We start from the raw sequence: 20,033 nt of genomic DNA, 5'->3' as shown, positions 1-20,033 counted from the left end.
GCAAGTGCGTTCCTGTGTTTACACAACGTGCTGATGTCCCAGGCTGAGGAGGATTCGGGAATGAATGCGCGCTTTCTCTGCCACAGATACCAGCACTCTTAGGGCACAACGGTGCAGTTGTTTTGTCTCACGTAACCTTGCAGGGAAACAGAACAAAGGTGAATGAACATCCTGTGGATCTCTACAGGAAGCAGAGGTGGGGCAAGGAGGTGACTTCTGCTGGACAGCCAAGAAATTATTCCCACGACAATTACATATCATCTGTTTTCCAGCTCACGTTCCTCTTAGTTTTAGGCAGTGCCCTGGGGAAATGACTGTCCCCATTATCTCCCTCATTTATTTTTTCTTAGGGAAAATGGGGACTGTCATTAAAAATGCATTACTATGTATACATGTATAACTGTAGAGTATTTTTCTTTTCACCATTATCCTAAAACTGCCAACTCAGGTGTAATTGTTGCTGGAAATACTTTCAGTTTTTACAGCTAGTCTATAAAGAAGTATAGCCACAACAATGATAAAATAATACTTTGGGTTAAAGATCCTTAAGAGATTTTTTTGTTCAAGAAAGATGATTTTTATCCTGGGGTTAGTTACCATTTTTTTCTTGAAAGGCAGGTAGAAAAAGTTCCTCTATGTAATAATGTATCCACAGGGGGGAAGGGAAACAATGATTCTTGGTATGAGAATAAGGAACTTAGAAATGTATGAGTCTTTTTATAAATGTGAAATACTAGACAGGAAGTAAATGGACTGCCATTTCAGTCTGGCAGTTAATTTCCAAAGTGTGGGGTTAGGGTGAGGCTGGAGCCCAGTAAATTTAGATGTTTTGGAGCACTGGGAGTTTTTTATGCTGGTTTTATTGTTTATTTATTTATTTATTTATTGCTGCTTCCGTGAGCTGCCAAGGGTTATGGTACAAAAGATGGGTAGTTCTATACTGTAAGTCTTTTAAAGGAATAAAATAAATAAATAAAATTAATTAGTCCATATTAGTCAGCGAAGAAACACAACTGAATCAATAAGCTAATTATAGCAGATTCTTTATGAAGTTGCCAAGAGCAGTAAATCTGACGGCATCTTGATTCCCCTTGAATCGAAAGCAACATTTCAACATATTCAGCGAGATTGAGCCTGACAGTCCGTTCTTACCCACCCGCATGGTGATACCCGCCATAGTGGATCATTATTTTCTGAAGTGACACAGGAATGCGAAAATAATTTTTTTTAAGGACAAACTTGCTTATAAAGTTAATAAAATAATAGTTTTTGTTTTTTTCCTCTCTGCATCTTCTAAATTAAGCGGAATCTGTGCTTGGCAATGTTGAAATCAGGTACAGGCTATAAATACGAATCTGAACTGCCCGTGTAATTTTGAATGAGAGCTCTCTAGTAGATAGAATTCAGTATTGATAATAGTCCTGCTTCTATGGTGATGACCCCCAACTGCATTGTGGTGGCTTCAGCAATTCCCTTGTGTGTCTCTGAAGAGAGGCCTCGCTGCTGTCGTCTTTCTTCCTTGTTACTGTCTGTCATCTGTGTATGACAGTTAATCATGTGAATCAGGCAACAGATACAGATTGATTCAAACAGTTTTGACTCTATCCAAAGAAAGGGTTTCAGTCAGATATATTGCCTTAATAGCACACCCATGAATTCCAAATGGAATAGTTCCTAAAGTGGTCATTCCCTCGCGAAACCATCAACCGGACCAGAGAGAAAGCTGATACGTGCAAGTTCTCAAGTGCAGGATTCTCTTCATTGTGACTGGGTTTTTAACAAGTGATTTTTATAAAGACCAGTTCATTCTAAATTACTGAAGCTATTCACAAGTACTACTGTAGTTGGAGAATGCACCAATTCCCATTTTGTAGCCCATTCTCTATGCATGGAGTATTCACATGCAAAAGCCTACGTGAAGAACGCATCCAGATTCCTATCCTTTCAAACTGGAGGTTTATGATGTATGAAGTTATTTACAACATACATTTCTTCACCATCCACTGTTGACATGCAACTACCTTTTTGATGTTTACAAAAGTGTGGGTCCTGGGAAGGTGAGAGTATTCTGTTTCTATGAGAGTTGTGCTTTCAGACACATTGCCCCAATTTCTTGCACAGAATTTTTCAATGGGTGCGAGATGTGCTACAGAACATCAACTGTAATATTGGCTACCAATCCTCTCACTCCTTTTCTTTCCTGTTTTCTTTCTCTGTCTTTGTCTCGTCTCTCCCACTAGTAGCAGCCATATTATTACACAGATGTCCTGACTGTGGGATGTGCAGTGGGGGTTGGCTGCTGTTTCGGGACACCACTTGGAGGCAAGTGGCTGCTTGCTTTTGTCTAAGTTTTCCCAGACACATCCCATCTTTTCTCCTGCATCGTGCTTTAGTCTCCATTTATAAGACCCTTTCTTATTATTAATATCATTTGTTTGGTTCGGCTGGCACTCTTCCTTCCCAGGGTCCTGTTGGTCATCATTTTCCATCCAGGTAAAAAAACTCTCCAGCGTTTATTTTTAGAGCCGTAGCAGGAGGAAGATCCGTGTTCACTCATGGCATCTTCTCATGCTGCTCCAGCAATACGCCTAACTCAGATCCATGTGGACAAGGCCAATGTGATGTTTTGAGATGCACCCCGTCACTAGCATAGGAGACAGTGATGTCACATTGGCGGCTACAGTGCCTGTTCCACCAAAACACAGGCTTTCAGCATTCATTCCAGATAACCCTGAAGTCCTTTGGGTTTTTTCAGTAAGGAAACCAGTTCTACAATCAACCTCAATTGATGTAGGGGATCATTTCGATTCAGTAGTCCTATCCAGAACTTCTTGTGAAGTGAACTTAATAAATAATCCAGCCTGAAAGGGTTCTTCAACAGAAAACATTCTCCTGATGGCAGAAAGTTGAGAAACTAGTAAGTTAACGTAAAAAGGATGGCTCATGAACCTTCAGTCTTGTTTACACCTATTCCTCTGTGGCCTTAATTATAACCTTAAAAAAAAACTCTTCCAAAATGAAAGGGAAATTAAAAGTAGATTTCACCTTCATACCCATTTATTGCTTTAACTCTCTCCCTCTTGCAAACACCTATTTTGGGGAGGGATGGCTGGGGGAAATAGTATTTGCATGCACTTTGTGTTTGTAAGCTATCATGTATCGATGAGAACTTCCATCTACTCTATAGGTGTTCTCTTTAGCATTGAAGTCACTTCCACCTACTTTGCGGTCCGTAACTACTGGCGTGGATTCTTTGCAGCCACATTCAGTGCCTTCGTTTTCCGAGTCTTTGCTGTCTGGAACAAGGATGCAAGTAAGATGAGAAGATACATCTCCTCCCAGCCTCTCTTGTGACTATTGCTCCCTACTGGAACTGGCTTTACACACAACTTCTGCAAGTTTGTGGGGATAGTGGGTGGGGGAGTTTCTGTGCAAGGCAGAAAGGTGTTCTAGTAACAACAGAACCATTCTTAACAAAATGGTTTTGAAGCTGAATTATTTCACTCCTCTCAGAAAAGTATGGTTTTTTAAAAATTATTATTATTATTTTCCAGTGAGGTTCTTAGAACTTAGATAATGGTCATAAAGCAGCTTCGTAGGGTGCTCTCAGGTTCTCTCATGTGTGTCCGTACCGAGGACCTATCTTCTTGTTCTTTCTTTCTTTTTTTTCTTACCTGGTCATTCTGGTTATCTCTTCCTCCCACCCCCATTCCTCCCAGTCACCATCACAGCCCTGTTCAGAACAAATTTCCGCATGGATTTTCCCTTTGACCTCCAGGAGCTGCCAGCTTTTGCTGTAATAGGGTAAGCCCACTGAAGCACTCCTAATTGCAGGGTGGGGGGTGAAGAAAGGCAAGCCCTACTGAAAGTTCTCCAGATGAAACAGAGTTAAATTAGAAGGTTCCATGTTAAAAAAAGGTAAGGTCTTAAAAAAAGATACGGTAAGATCTCCTCTGAGTCAAACTTGACTCCTGGGGTCATTTCATAGAAATGGGAACAGTATAGAAATAGTTGGTCTTTGCCTTCTTCCCAATACAATTCAAACTCTTCGCACACCTATATTTCAAGCTGCCTTATAATAGCTCAGTTTAGAGGAGAAACATAGTTTTGTTTTTGCTTGGAGAAACTGAGACTACACTCTACTCTGGATGATCAGATGCAAAGGAGGACAATAGGTATTTGTTAGATTTCTATTCTGCCTTTTCTACAAACTACATAAACAGTCCCTTCTTCAGTTTTTCAGACCTGTGAGATCAGTTGTACTGAGAGATGGTGACTGACTCAAAGTTACCTAGTGAACGTCCATGGGTGAGGGTGGACTTCTAATCCTTGTCTAACATTTTTTGGTCATGCAGCTTATCATGCAGGATTGAGAAATACTGCAGGTGCAAAAACTGTTTTGTTGAATTCCTTTCTATCTGGTCATCCTAACCTGGACCAGAAGTCTTTTTCTTCAAAACAAGCTTTGAAATTCCCTCCTGATAGAATTCACTAAACAATTAGTTTGCAACCCTGGTGGCTGACAATACATGCAGTTTAAGAAAGAGCTGCAGCTTCTATTCTAGGCTCAGCTTAGGAACACCAAACTCTCTCTCTTGCTTTGTCAAGAGTTTTAATGCTGAGTTGCAATTAGATGTCCTGAACTTTTAAGCAAAATAACTCAAATATAGTTTAAAAGTAGTGACTCCTCCAGTTGCTTTTGGATCTGTAAGGATGTGTGTTTGTTCAACCTAGCTATATTGGTAAAAAGGTTGTCACTCAGGACTGGAGAATATACAATGCAATGTATATTCTCTGGAACATATAGTGCTCTAGAACAGTGTTTCTTAACCTTTCTTCTCTCAGGACCCCTTCCCACTTTTAAAAATTATGGAAGACCCCAAAAGAGCTTTTGTTTGTATGGGTTATATTTATCAATATTGATCATATTAAAAATTAAAATTGATGCATTTGCTGCCGCAACTGCTTCTCATGATTGTTTGATGGAATTTTAATATTGTATTATTTTTCAACATAGGCGGGCAAATAATTTTGATTTCATGGACCCCTGAAAGAGTCTTGGGGAACCTCCAGGGGTCCTGAGACCACACTAAGAAACATTGCTCTAGAAAACAGTCTTCTTGGGAGACATTATCCCAGTTTTATGATCATATAAACACTACTGAAAAGCAAACTATCGGGATGTATAAAGGAGGAGGGCCAAGTCTGCAGTATACAAATTGTAGCAGATAAGAATTATGATATTAGAGATAGCATTCTGAGGTGGTAGTCTAGGTTTCATCATCTGAAACTGCAGAAAATGGATGACATTTCTGAATGTTCTCCTAGCAGAAAATTAGGATGCAGGAAATGGGCTGAGATCTGGTAATAGTACAGCCAACTTTTGTTGTTTTGTACTTGCAGAGTTTTGTTTTTTAAAAAAGACATAAATTAAGCATTCAAATGGTAGCCCCCTAGCCAAAAAAGTTATGGACCATTTCAAGATTCTATTATCTTAATCAATAAGGCTCATTTCTGTCTAGTTATTTATGCCTTCTCTGGATATACTGTTGAACTTAAATAGAGATGACTGTGCAGAATTCAAAATGGCATATATTTTGGTATATATTCTTGAACTTTTCTGGAAGAATCTGACTGGCCGTTGAAAAATTAGCTATAGATTTTTCATCTAATTTTAACAGGGCTCTTAGGTAAATTCAAATGCCCAGGATTAATTTTTCCCCCCCAAATCTTCTGTTATAGGATCTGTTCTGGCTTCCTTGGAGCATTTTTTGTTTATTTCAATCGACAGGTGGTTTTGTTTGTCAGACAACATACTGCTCTAAGTCAGTTCCTAACCAAATAGTGAGTATGCTTTACTAAGTTATTTTATTTTAAATTTAAGATTGGTAACATCTATATTGTTCTAATAATTCTGTTTGGAGCCCAGGCTAGACAAACTATCTATGAAGTAACAAGTCAACAGCCATCTCTGCAAAGAACCTTTCTTGCATTCAGATCTACAGGAAGGATTGAAGCCATGTTTCCTTTTCTACAAGACATAAGAATACATTAACTTTGCTAGAATTAAGATTTTCATTTTAATGTCATTTTTAATAGTAGGGGGAACTATAATCCAGCAAATGTTCTTAACATAGGAAATTAATAATATATTGTCTTCAGGTTTATTGTGCTTTAAGAACTTGAGGTAGATGGCCAATTGAAATGTTTATTTTTGTCTTGTAGTAAGCAGGACATTGTTAAACTAAAGCTAGAGTTGCTATCAAGTAGGGCTAACAAATCTGAGCTGTAAATATCCTAGTGACCACCAGATGCCAGCAAAGAAACAGAAAACACTCTATCTCTTGGCTGTTGTCTAGTGATCATCTGAATTTTTGCAGTCCAAATCTGGTAGCTTTAGATTTAGGGGGGAAAAAAAAGGTCCAAGGGGAGACAACTGTTAGAAGCTGCTGAATTATGCTCTAATTCAGATTAAACAAGAAACTCTTCCAAGAGATGTATGTTTGTCTTACTTCCTGAGAAGTAGCTGGTATTTTTGCATTCAACTCTAGCTAAGAGGAGAACGTTATTCAACCCATTCTCAGGAATCAGTGTTGGAAGAGACCTTTCCTGGCTCAGCCCTTGTCTTCTGCCTGGCATTCACAGCATCCTTCAGAGACCACTGTATGAATTTAACTCCTGTTCTTTTCTCTTTCAGCCGCCTTGTGTATCCAGGGGTTATAACTTTTGTGATAGCATCTGTCACATTTCCTCCCGGCTTTGGACAGTTTATGGCTGGAGAAGTGAGGATTCCATTTGTTTGTATAGTTATTTAACATTTAACATTTCGGTGCTGTTCTGCATTGCCTGAGATTCCAAGGCCATGTACAAATATAAATAATAGAATGAATAAAAACCTAATAAAACTAACAGTTGTAATCACAGAGTGTATAAAAATACATGTCAAGTGTCTGTTTCATAGAAGGAAGGATAGAGTGTTTTCTATTTGCACTTATTTTTTGAATAGCACTAACACTTCTCTGTTTGTGCTAGCACTCTGGTGGGGAATAAACTCTTGTTTTTCCTTCTATTTTGTCTGCTTGCTGAGAAGAAAAGCAATGATAATCCCACCTTTTGTTGCACTGGATAAGGGCAGATGCGGGATTCTGCCTCTCAAAAAATATGATCTAGGTTCATTCTGACCAGGTTCATGTATCTTATTAAGCCATGCTTTAGTGGCTTACTATATAAGCTGCAAATAACAGGGCTCAATAAGATTCTATGCCATTAACCATGGTTTACAAACCACAGTGGCTGAATTCACACAACGTTATGGCTTAGCATGATGTGTGAAAACTGGTCTCTTATGTGTCAGGAAATCCATAACTCTTCTGCTAAAGGCCAAGGATGAATTCCACAGGAGCAGTCCTCAAAGGGAGTTCTGCTCACACTAAGCTTGTATAATCTTCTTGTTTCTAAATAATTGTTCTCTGCTTGCTGGAAAAAGAGGACATCCCCAAAACAATTAAACAAAATACAGATCATATCCCGTATTCTGAAACAATAGAAATCACTTCTAGACTGACTGTTCAAGGATCTGTCAGATGGGGTTGCAGTTCTGATCAGGGATTGAAGTAACTTCCCTCCCAGCAATGCCATTGTTGGGTGACCTGAAACTGGGAATTCCCACTGCAGAAGATATAGTATTTGGCTCATCTCTTGTGCACTGCAGTTATAGAGCTCATTAGAGAAGATACCTGCCTCCCAGTTCCCAGTGCTCTTGTCTTAAGGTTGAATGTCAGCATCTTGTTAAGGGCCCCATATCCAGACTCAAGATGGGTGGTCCTTGCTTAAGTCACCTCTGTGCTTCTCTGTTGACTAGGATTGTTGGTTCTCTGCAAGGCTAGAGATTCTCAAAGAAGCAGGCAAGTCTGTGGCAGTTGTATCCTGAGGATCAAGAGTTATCTAGACAGCCCTTTCAAGCCTGGCTTTGTTTTGATTGTATGATCAGGAGGCTTAGATGACAGAAAAACTCTTTCTCTGGAAGCGCCCTCCAACAAATCTAATCAGGCCTTTCTGTATAAAGAGATCCTGCGACAGCACAGAAAGGCTACAAAACATGATTCTGTCACAGAATCCATCTTCCTAAGACCCTTCGGTTTCATTAAAAAAGTCAAAACAAATATTTTTTCACATGGACAATGAGATAACATGCTTGAAGTGAAAGTATGCAGTATGAATCTGCATAGTTTATGCATATCACAAGTTTCAGTGTCTGTGGCTAAATTTGCCTTACCATGATAGAGAAGGGTCTTTCTGAAAGATGAGCATCATTGCTTTTTCTCCTTGTAGTTGATGCCCAGAGAAGCCATCAGCAGCCTCTTTGATAACTTCACTTGGGTAAAGCACACAGAGGACCCACAGCTTCTGGGGAAGTCTGCAGTTTGGATCCACCCCAAAGTCAGTGTGTTTGTCATCATCTTGTTGTTCTTCCTCATGAAGGTAGGGAGACTACCTGGAAAGTGCAAATTCTATGCTGTTCCCACCACGTTATCAGCCATTTTCCATGAGCAGAATCAATGAACTCTGAAGTCTTCCGTTTCTAGTTTATTTTTGTAGAGAATCTCAGTTATCATTGCCCAAACATTGTATCTCAGCATTATAGACTTCCCACCTTTTTTCAGACAAGGTTTGTGCAGGTAATGTTGCATAAAAATATAGTTTTAATGCCAAATTGCCTAGTGTGAATGGTCAAAATCGTGTTGAAACAACCATTCCTTTAATTAATTGCTTTCTTCCTTGCTCCTTTATTTTACAGTGTAAATAAGTTGTTCCTTGAATTTCTCCTTAAAAGATTATCATTTGTTCCTCCTTCACTGGGAGGAGACTTTTGTTCTTTATTCCTTCTTGATGGCTGTATTTGTGAACATAAAAAAATAATAAAAAATAATAATTTTTTATGTTCACACATTTTTTAAAAAAGGGATTTAGCTGAATAGAATTTACTTCAGCATACATTATGGGAATTTGGCCATGTGTACATTTATGGAAAATACAAAGTTATGCTAAAGGCTGTGGGAACCAACATTTTATTTCTACATCCAGGTGACTGTGGAAAAGGAGTATCTTGGGATCATGACAGGTTATAGTTTAGAAGCTATCTGTATCTGAGGCCTTCTTTCCATCCATCCTGGAATGAAGATTTCTTAGCAAATTTGTGGGATGGGATCCACAAATAAGCATGTTACCTAACGTAAGGGGAATTTCAAAAGAAGTATTAGTGCCACTGCTTTAAAAAAAGTTGAACTAACTAATGTATAATTTATTTATAGTAGTCCCTGGGTTAAGAATGCCCAATTTACAGATGACCCATAGTTAAGAACAGAACCTATTGTAGCAAAATTCAAGTTAAATACACAATGGTTTGAGTTAATTACACAATACTTTGAGTTAAATACACAATGGTTTGAGTTAATTACACAATACTAGTTATACAGTATTACATAATAATACTGTTCTGGCTTACATACAAATTTGACTTAAGGATAGACCTTGGGAATGGAGCTCTTTCTTAAACTGGGGACGACCTGTATATCGCTAAATAGCAGACAGCAGGTTGGCCAGGTCAGCAGAGATGGACTGGTTTGGACAACTGCTTTGCAATTTAACAGCCATATGATCTTTCCTGCTGTACATCAACTAGTTCCTCCAGTATAGACAAAGAGAGAGAAAGAGTTCCTTTTCAGAGACGCCCATTGGGTGGGGGGAAAAGGACCAGAGAAAGCAGATTAGAAAGGTAGTTACTGAAGGAGGTGCCTTGGAGGATGCTAGGTTGCATCCTGCTACTTTGTTCCAGCCAGAGAGGAAGGCAGAGACTCTGCTGAAACCTTGATCTGGCAGGCTGCCTTCAGGCTATTTCTGATGAGAGAGTGGGGTGGGGGGAGAGAGAGAGAGAGAGAGAGGAGGCAGCACTGCACAGTAATCATGGCTGCTTATCATCTCCATCCTAGTTCTGGATGTCTGTCATCGCCACTACTATGCCAATACCCTGTGGAGGCTTCATGCCAGTGTTTGTGCTGGGTGAGTTTTAGTCTTTTTGTGGGAACTTTCAGGCAGATTGTGATGGAGGAAAGAACTGGTAGAGTCATAAATAAAAGGGGAATTATGTTTCTATGAAATGACTAAGTCCTGAGCTCATTTCCCCTTCCCTCAAGGGCCTGGTAGAGAATCCATTCCTGTTTTACCTCAATGCCAGCTTCCCTACGTCCTGCATCTTCTGCAAATGATTGTGGCAGTCCCACAAGTGATGATCTGTTCATCTCCTGCTCCATGGTAACTCTCTTGGATGAGTTAAGTCATCGGGGACTGGCGCCAGAAACCGAGAATTGAAAATCTGACTCTTTGGCAAGCCAAAGCTTAGGCCACTTGAGTGCTCAGAAATAGCAATGAAGCCCACCCTTTCTACTCTCTGGGCACTGGCATAAAAAGAGGCAAGGATGGGAACTGTTGAAGCTCTGTATGGTGACTCGTTGCCCTGTTTGACATTATTATTAGAACATCAGTGTGGATTTGACTTCCTGCTAACTGTTGCTAAATGTATTAGTGGCTGTGATAAGGACAGTTTAGAAACTACCTTTGTTGGGCTTTTAGGAGCTGCCTTTGGACGCCTGATTGGGGAAATCATGGCCTGGCTTTTTCCTGATGGGATTATCTTTGATGGCTTTGTGTACAAAATCTTACCTGGAGGATATGCAGTAATTGGTAAGCCTAGGACCTTCTTCCTTCCTCTGGCTCCAACTGAGGTCCAGGTGATGCTAACTTTCCCCCTTTTTTCCTTGTCCTGCCCTGCCGTCGGGAAAGGAGCCGCGGCTCTGACAGGGGCCGTCAGCCACACTGTCTCCACGGCAGTGATTTGCTTTGAGCTGACAGGTCAGATTGCCCACATCCTGCCAATGATGGTGGCCGTCATTCTTGCCAACATGGTGGCTCAGAGTTTGCAGCCAAGCCTTTACGACAGCATCATCCAAGTGAAGAAACTGCCTTACTTGCCTGACTTGGGCTGGAACCAAATAAGGTACTTAAGGGCTGTTCATGAAGTGAGGGAGTGGGCTAAAAGGCAGTGCAAGGATCAGAAGGAGACAGAAATCAGTTCAGTTCCAAGGCAACAAGGCAGATTGCCTATAGATTGGAATGTATTTATTTTTTTAATCATCTGTAGCTAATGTATCGGTTATGGCAGTGTTTCTCAACCATGGCAACTTTAAGATATGTGGATTTCAACTCCCAGAATTACCCAGCCAGCCGTGTTGTATGTTTTTCTATTAGGCATTTTGGTATTTTAACAGCATCCTTTAGACTTTAATTAATAAGATTTTACTGTAACATTTTACTAGGGAATAGTTTTCAGCAAGGGCTGTGGGACAAAGTATAATATGAATAAATAAATCTCTTTCTTCCACTATCTGTTTCTTTCTTCTTTCTTCATTTTTAACTTATGTCCACTCAAGCAAATACAATATTTTCGTTGAGGACATTATGGTGTGTGATGTAAAATTCATCTCCTCTAACTGCAAATATCGGGATCTGAAGGACATACTCCAGAACACCACTGTTAAGACATTTCCTCTGGTGGATTCTCCAGGTGAGCTTTGTGGGGAATCACATCAATTCCTGTTTTGAATTAAAGCAGTCTTGCCAATAGAGTTTCAGGAGAAGATCCCCCTGGATTTTACTTTGTCCACCCCAAGCATTTCAGTTCAGTCATTTGACTGGTTTTAATGAGGGAAGTAATTCTTTTAAGCATTAATTTAATTTTTTTTTGTTTTTGCTATTTTCTATTAGCCACCTTTCCAGGTGGTAGAATATATCCAATACTAATATAAACTTATATATAAGACTTCACAGAGTTTCTGACAGCACTTATGAAGGCTGCAAGCTCTGTGGGAATGGCCAAGCAAAAGCTTGCTCTTCCATTAAAAAAAAAAAAATTAACATCCAGCTGGTTAACAGATTTGTTGAATTTTCATGCATTGTTTTGAAATGCAATTTAGGGCAGAAACAGGGCAAAATAAAATTTGCTGAGGGAACACAAACTGATCCACTTCTTCCTAATAAAGAGGCAGAGCCAAAAAAGAAAAGAAAAAGTGGTCAGGAAGGATTAACATGGGATTTTTCCAGATCCTTCTAGAATCTGAGCACTAGAGATTTGGGGGTGGCATCAATGAGGGGAGATTGTGGCAGTGGTGGCAAATACCACTTTTGTATACTTGATCCGCAAAGAACTATTAAGGACAATGAATAATCTCCAAATTAATCAATGTTAATGCTTCCCAGTTCATAGCTATTATATAAAACTGGACCTACCCATTCCTTCAATAGGCAAGCAGTATCATGTCACAAATAAGAATTTGCAAACACATTCTTGTAGTATAGTTCTACGGCATGAAGGGAGGGAGGATGAAGCCAAAACTCTAGTTTCAGTTTAATTTTTAGTTTATGTCAAAATACAACCCAAACACTTTGTTTTTTTCTTTTATCTGGGGCCGGGAAATAGAGGTTTCCTTAGCAATGTTTTATTTAGTTGCAGGAATCAGTCAATATGTCCTGAGAGAGCAGGGCAATTCCCAACTAGTCATGAAAATCTGAGAACTCAGACGACACTGATTTTGTGAAATATATATCTCCCGAGTGAAACAGCTTAGAAAATAATTCATTTTTGCACATTCCTGGTCTTGCTGAAAAGACAGATTTAAAGATAATGATGCAATGCGATACACATGCACCCCAACGAGGATGGTCATGAGACATACCAATAGGTTTGGCACGTCTGATGACTAGTATAGTTCTCTGATTGAGGATGTGTACTGAAAAAAATCAGGAGTCTGGTAGCCCTTTTCCAACTAACACATTTTTATGAAAAGCATAGTGCATCTGATGAATAATAATTCATTGGATAAAGTGAGCTACAGCTCATGAAAGCTTGTGTCCTTTAGTAAAGCTTGTTAATTGTAAAAGGGGCTACCAGACTCCTTCTGATGTTTTATCAGCATAGACCAACTTAGCAACCCTCCTACAATGTGGGTTGAAGAAATTGCGCAGAGGATCGGCAACAGACAGGGCCAATTGCCCCAGAATGCCTGGGGAGCAGGGTTTGGTCACCAACCACCTTGCACTAGGATCCAGTTGCCATGTGTGGGAGAGGAGGCAGCTACAGATGGTTGGTGTCAAATACTGAACTGAATCAGCAGCAGCTGCAGTGCTGCGAGGAGCTCTCACCCTGTTGGAAGAGCAGGAGGAGGAGGGGAAGAGGGTGATGCATTTCTGGAAGGGCTACATTGAGGCTGCTTCATTCAGAATGCTTCACGGATAGTCAGTTGAGGGGACAGCAGACATCTGGACTGCAAAATACAGATCCGTGGTAGTATATTGATTAATGACCTTGGTTGCCAATCTGTTTTGTTTGTTTTGATATGCATTGATTTTATTATTTTTCATTTGCTTGTATGCCACCCCAAGTCCTTGTGAGTTGGGCAGCTGTTCAAGAAAAATAATAACTAGATGGCAGCAAAGAGATACAAAAAAGTAACAGATTGTCTGTATTTTTGCAGTCCAAAAAACTGGTTGCAGATTGCAGAGAACCAGAGCCTTGTTGAGCATCTGGTGATAGCTGACTTTCACTAGCTTCAGATCAAATGTTTATATAGCCCTTAGATTCCACTCATTCTTTTACACCCTAATCATGATTAGAAAAGCACGTTGATTCTGGCAAGACTCTGGAACAGTGTCTCCTTGTCTTTTACTTGTCTACAGTGAAGCCTCCAAAGTTGGTTGAGGATTCTGAGATATATTCTGAATCCCAAGTGCCCATTCTTTTGGGGTTGAGGGCCTCATGTAGGTTTTGTTGAATGTTTCACGGCTGCACATGTGTAGGCAAAGGAGAAATGGTATGGTCAAAGCAGAATGCCAATTTCTATCTACTTATTTATATAAATAGATTCCCTTCTCATTTCCTCTCTTCCACTTTCTCCATTTCTAAAATTAAATGTCATTTAATGCATTTCTCTGAGTCATCACATATGAAAGGAATATTGCCTGCTGTTAGCATGTTTCTCATTGGGGAACAGATAAGCCTTCAAGTGTTCTCCAAACCCTTCCAAACGCACTGAAATCTGATGCTCCAGAATGTATGATGAAGTTCAGCCTTTTTGAGAGACATTCCTTGATATTTTTCAGTTTTGGAGTTCTACAGTTCTGGCCTGTTACCAGCCATGTTTAAGGGAGCTAAGAGGTGATTGTGAGTGGTGGAGGGAAACATCCTACAGTATGGCTGAAGCTTGCAATCTAGTTGCATTCTTGGGGGGAAAGCATCTAAAATCATAGGCAATCCAGTGATCTTTTCATTTTAAAGGCTTAAAGGTCATAATCTGAGATGGATTCATAAACTGCAGATCTATCAAGTGACTCTCTGATTGTGACAATCTCTGAGTTTTAGACTTTAGATTTTCTTATTTGCTTTCCCCCCTCTAGATTCCATGATCCTAATGGGCTCAGTGGAGCGGACAGAGCTCCAGGCCCTGCTGCTGAGACACCTCAGCCCAGAGCGACGCCTGCATCTTGCCAGGGAGATGCAGCAGAAGCTGTTTGAGGCATCTTATGATGGACACCAATGGAAGCATGAGTCATTTGCTTTTGTGGATGAGGATGAGGAAGAAGAGGAAGAGGAAAAGACTGAGGTAGTGCATGGGAGATTAATAAAGTGGAAAAAAAAGAACAACAGTGGTGGAAAGAAGAAAAAGAAAACGTAACCGATGGAGCACAGTGGCTAGGCAGAGGAGCTGTGAAACTGGAAATCCCCAGTTCAAATCTCACTCCAGATGCAAACTCATTAGGGAACCTACAATCCACCTCAGAGCACCCTTCTTGCAGGATGTGGACAATAGTTGCCTCTACTAGAGAGTTCACAAGGATTGTTGAAACACAACAGATAAGCATTTTTGGAGAAGCAGTAGATTTAAAAAGTATTTATATAAAGGAAATGCTAACTCTTGCTTTGTTTTACTTACTTCTATAGCTTCCGCAGCAACCTGCTTTAATCCCTGGTTACCCAGAAGGACCTAATGGCCCAGTGACTCCTCACATGCTAGTGGCAGAGGCACCAACACCTCCACAATCTCCAAGTACTGTGTCTTACCTGGTCTCTTGTGGTGGGATGTGGTGGCCAATATTTGGTCCTTGCCTATTTGTGTCATGGAATATGGGAGGGAACAGGGACCACGTTTGGATTGCTGGAGAGTGGACACATGTCTGACTTGTCAACTTGCTGATATTTACTTTGAGGGGAACAGAAAGGTGATCATAAAAGAAACATCTTTGTACAAGTACAGAATGCATTTGTGTTACTAGTAATTATTGGAATTAAGGGATGAGAGCCTCTTTCCTAGCTGTACATAGGAAAATGCATATTTGAGGCATGATGGGCACGGCTGGAAGGAAGGGTGTGGTTGGGTGTGGAAGGACATATTGGGGATGTCCTTTCTCAATATTCTGTCTGCATTTCCAGCTTCAAAATCGTTTCATGTTCCTCACTGAAGATCCGATCTCTAATCATGTTTAGCACAACTAACAAGCAAGGGAAACTAGCCAGCATGATTTTGAGCCAAACTATAAAACTGATGTGCTGGGGTTGTCTAATTTAAAGCCAGTTACAAAACTGATTATGCTAGGCAGATGTTGTTAGATGAAATTGATATGACTTACAACTCAAACCCTAACCATCAATTCACATATTTACTGAGACGTACTTTGAGCTGCACTTCTCTAGCCCTGTACTGCTGACACTTTGATTGATTGATTGATTGATTGATTGATTGATTGATGCAATTGCTCTATGGTGAAATAGTTTAAGAAAGCCAAATGGGCAATTTTTTCAGCAAAGCTAAATAGGTGACTAATTTGATTCACTCTTGCAATGACTAGAGATAAGACATGTCTCAGTTTATCTGCTTGCATTACAAACTTTTTTTTTAAAGAAATGGAAGGCTACTTCAAAACTGCAAACAAACCTATATATATACACAACTAAACTAAATAGGCACAGTGAGACACCTACTGTACTTTAAATTTGGGGAAATTAGGAAAAAAAAAAAAAAAAGGAAAGAGACAGCACTGTCTGTTTGGCTAATGAGCTTTCCATGTATATGGAATGTAGCACGATGCAGTAGATCACCAGAAATCTGAAGGATGATTGCAGTCGGAACAAAATGGGAAGGTCGTGATTTTTCAATTGCTAGGAGCCTTCAGTCAGCTTTGTGGATGTTACCTGGTGAATTTGTGTCAGGAGTACAGTTTGAAATAGGGTTTTCCAGACAGCTTAGTCACTCCTACATGGTTCCATGGTTTTCCAAACCTGGCTGCTCAACAGTCAGGTGGCCAGCCACTCACTTTCTTCTTCAAGAAATCAGACCCATCGTTATCTTGGAATCTGGCCAATTACCAGTCTTTATCTGTCTTTGGTTCTGCCTTCTCTTTCCCTCTCAAATACTGTCACAAACAATTCCATTCCCTTTCCCACTCAACCGGTAGTATTATTACTTGATGGTAATTTGCATGTGTGAACAGGCCATCTGCACAGAACATCTCTATGAACTTCAGTCAACTTAGGAGAACCTTTTCTCAAATGAAATCAATAGTTTCCACACTGATATTGTGAACCATTGTAGTCAGTAAGGAAGATGACCTTGATGGAGATACTGTATGCAGGATTTGCTGCCTAGGCGAAAGGGGCTGAAGCATTTTTTAGCTCCAGAACAAGATAACATTCAGAAGCAGTTCAGAGGCCTCCCTAATTTGCTGAACTGTAAGGAGAAGAAGGAAGAGGAGGAAGAGGAAGAGGTACAGCTCAGTCAGACTTGCAAGATTCTGTTATTATAGCCAATCTCAATAGAAGTAGTTTTAACCATCCTGTGGAGTTGATTTCAGGGCCTGGTCTACCTCACGGGGCTGACAGCCATCAAATGCCAAGTACTCAGTTGAAAAGTAATAAAAATTATATTTATATAAATTTATATTGTCTCAGTTTGCCTTTATATTGTCCCATCGTGGGAAATACCATGTCTTTTGCTTCCTTAGAAATCAGAGACGATGCAGTGGCGGTATCTGCATTATTGAAAGAGTAGAAAAAAGGCATTGCTGCGGGATAGCTGGAAGTGTCCACAGGGTGTAGTACAAAAAGTCAAGTGGCGGCCATAGCATGAAAATGGGTGAAGCTTTGACTGCAGGTTGTGGCTGCCATCTTGACTTTTTTGACCATACCTGTGTACAGCCCTGTGGTCAGCCATCTCATTCCTTGCTCTTTTTTCCCTTCTCCCAGGCCGGAGATGCTGGCACCTGAGGAGGCTGATGGAGCAACTTCCTTGTCTCAGCCGGAGCTCATCGCCTCAGCCAGAAAGCACCGAGCAGGTTAGAACATGGAAGCTGTCCTACGCCTGACTAATTTTGGAAAGAGGGGCCTGGTTGCTATCATACCCCAAGAAAATAGCATTTATGGAGTCAGAAGCGGGAAAGAAAGGAAAGAAATCAAATACTTAACTTCTCAAAATGAAGGACCAGATAGCTCAGGAGTGCATGTGTGGGCACAAATCTAGTAGTGAAAGAGAAGGGAATATGTGAACTCCATGAGACTTTAATCTCTGCTGTCCTGCACAAAGTCTGTGGAATTCTGGAATGCTTTTCCTATTGCAGTGCCTTCTGCTCCATTCCTTTGGACAGGGTTTGTGGTCTCAGGCTGGGATAGGAAGGGGATTTTTTTTCCTCCTTTGAAGGACTTTCTCAATTAGTTGGGAATTACTCTTGAATCCCAGCATTCCAGACAGCCCTTTGCACTGCCACTTTGGCTGGGCTGGCTGGGATTAAGAGGGTAGGCTGGACATCAAAACCTTGTCTACTCAAAATAAATGGAAATGGTTTGGGACAGGCCGTGTATATTCCAGACAGAGCTTGTGATGTGCAACATGCATACTTCACTATAGTAATTAAATAGGTTAGCTATGCAACATAGATGGGGGACGCGGTGGCGCAGCAGCTTAATGACGCTGAAAGTTGCCGGCCAGAAATGGTCGACGCTTCAGCGGTTCGAGTCCAGCCTTTGTGTTAGCAGGGTGAGCTCCTGTTTCCTCCCCAGTTCGTGTCAACCCAACAGTTCGAAAACTTACGTGAGTAGATAAAATGGGGACTCTCACTCCGGTGGGAGGAAAAATGCTGGCGGCGCCTTGCAAAAAAGGAGTTGGGAGCAGTTGCCGGTAAGCGCGAAAAAAAACCATGCGTGCCTGAAAAGGGTGCGAAGCAACGGAAACCCCGCCTCCTGCGCTCGCCAGCTGGGCTCTGCCCTAGGAAGGAGGCTCTGGCAAACCACTTCCAAAAAAACAGTTGCCTTGAAAACTGCAAGGACTCGTCCAAGCAGTCACTGCAGGGTCAGCAATGACTGAGCGCAGACAAAAAAAAAAAAAAAATGCAACATAGATATCCTGTAGTCATCTATCAGTGTTTTACCCTTTCCCCCCCCTTCATAGGGGTAATCCTTTTAGGGAGAAAAACGTAAAATAGTAAGGGAATCTTAGCATCAATCATAGTGCTTTGCTGCCACAGATTTTGGGAGAGGCTCAGATATCAGAATTAATCTACCCCTGTTCACTCATCCCTGAATTCTCCTGACACCAGCACAGGTGTTTCATACATCTGCAGGCATATCTATTTTTTAAATGTATTTTAAGCTAAATTTCCAAACCACTTGAGAGTAACTTAAGCTTTCCATCTTTCCATCTTTCTTTTTTTTTGAATGGAAAGAATAAGGATCGTTTTCTGCTACTCTATAAGTATAGAAATTGATATGATAATATAATAAGTATAGAAACTGCAAATTGTTATTTTTTATTATCATTTTAAAAAAATCTATATACCTGCATGACAGCACTGATTTTGAGGTGGTGAATTGAGGGGGAGGGGAGGGGAGAGAATGCAGAAGCAATTGACATCCTTTTTAACAGATCATGTCCAAATGCTGCTGTCTAGGAAAAATTCCTTTGCAAATTAATATACCACCAACCATCTCATGGATCTGTTATTAAAGGCTTTCTGCAAATAATGGATTCTTTGCTACAAACAGAAAAATCCCAAAACTGTGACAGGAAGAATGATAAGGAGGCATTTTGGGATTCTGGCCTATTATTTATTTATTTATAAAAATTACAGATGCACTTGTATGTAACAAAGGTGTGCACACTCAAAGCCGTTGTGTTTAGGAAAGTAAATGGGATGAGTGAAAGGAAACAGAAGACATGGGTTGTACAAGTATTTAGAACCCTGAATTGATCAATTTTGATCTGTCCTGTTGTAAGAATATGAAATGGTAAGTTTCTTCAGAGTGAAACACTAAAAAGAATTAAATAGATGCTCCTCTGTATTTCTATCAGCAATAAAATGCAGAAAAGCAATGATGTAAAACAAAGGAATAATCTGAGATTCACCAGATATTGCCTTCATATTTGCAGACATGGAGGACAACAGGTTTTGTTTTAGAAACTGTAAACCAAGATGCTTAGAATGCATGACCATATCATATGCACCTACATGCTTTCTCTGCCCATGGGCTGGAACTCATAATACATACAGCACTGGATACAGCAAAGGTGTTGGGGAAGAAACAATATTTCTCTCCTGAAAATGAGATTTGGATTTAAGCTTTGCTGCCTTTCTTCTGATCTTGGAACTGATTACTTATTCCCTTTAGGAGTCAGCAGAGGCTGAAGACCCAATGAAGCCAGAAGAGGTACGTTTGGAAGCAAAGCAACAGACAGAGCTGATGGGGTTGACATTTCCAGTCAATTGCATGTCAGGAGATTCCACTCCAGTCTGCTCTGAAGCTCTTCCCAGCCTGGAGAATTTAAGCTGGACCACTTTGGAGAGGGTGATGGCCCACGTCAGTCGCCCTCCATGCATCAAGTAGCCTTCTGGCTGGGCAGCTTCAGAGTGCACTGCTGGATTCACTCTACAACTTGTTA

At 40.5% G+C, this 20,033-nt stretch overlaps 1 protein-coding gene and 1 long non-coding RNA gene across 4 annotated transcripts in view; one reads left to right on the top strand and one right to left on the bottom strand.

Moving 5' to 3' along the window:
• The window catches only part of CLCN1 (chloride voltage-gated channel 1), a 56,013-nt gene that overhangs the window by 29,911 nt on the left and 6,069 nt on the right, over positions 1-20,033 (top strand). For 2 of the 3 annotated variants that reach the window (XM_088138563.1, XM_088138565.1), the window contains exons 8-19: positions 3,188-3,313; positions 3,720-3,804; positions 5,743-5,844; positions 6,698-6,782; positions 8,332-8,481; positions 9,990-10,059; positions 10,630-11,053; positions 11,487-11,620; positions 14,506-14,711; positions 15,050-15,155; positions 17,348-17,436; positions 19,763-19,801. In XM_088138563.1, the coding sequence (XP_087994689.1) occupies positions 3,188-3,313; positions 3,720-3,804; positions 5,743-5,844; positions 6,698-6,782; positions 8,332-8,481; positions 9,990-10,059; positions 10,630-11,053; positions 11,487-11,620; positions 14,506-14,711; positions 15,050-15,155; positions 17,348-17,436; positions 19,763-19,801 (1,616 nt within the window). The remainder of the gene's footprint in view (positions 1-3,187; positions 3,314-3,719; positions 3,805-5,742; positions 5,845-6,697; positions 6,783-8,331; positions 8,482-9,989; positions 10,060-10,629; positions 11,054-11,486; positions 11,621-14,505; positions 14,712-15,049; positions 15,156-17,347; positions 17,437-19,762; positions 19,802-20,033) is intronic. The other variant, XM_088138564.1, reaches the window with a different exon arrangement.
• Positions 7-10,854, bottom strand: LOC148216221 (uncharacterized). The gene is made up of 3 exons (XR_015795782.1): positions 10,720-10,854; positions 3,223-3,296; positions 7-2,892 (listed from the first exon to the last, which is right to left on the bottom strand). It is a non-coding gene; the product is annotated as an uncharacterized LOC148216221 (long non-coding RNA).

The sequence above is a fragment of the Python bivittatus genome, unplaced genomic scaffold, assembly GCF_059951505.1.
Source record: "Python bivittatus isolate LINGU-HERP-01145 unplaced genomic scaffold, Pbiv_v1 ctg000270_np1212, whole genome shotgun sequence".
Classification (NCBI taxonomy): Eukaryota; Metazoa; Chordata; class Lepidosauria; order Squamata; family Pythonidae; genus Python; species Python bivittatus.
This window is presented reverse-complemented; position numbering and strand designations above follow the sequence as displayed.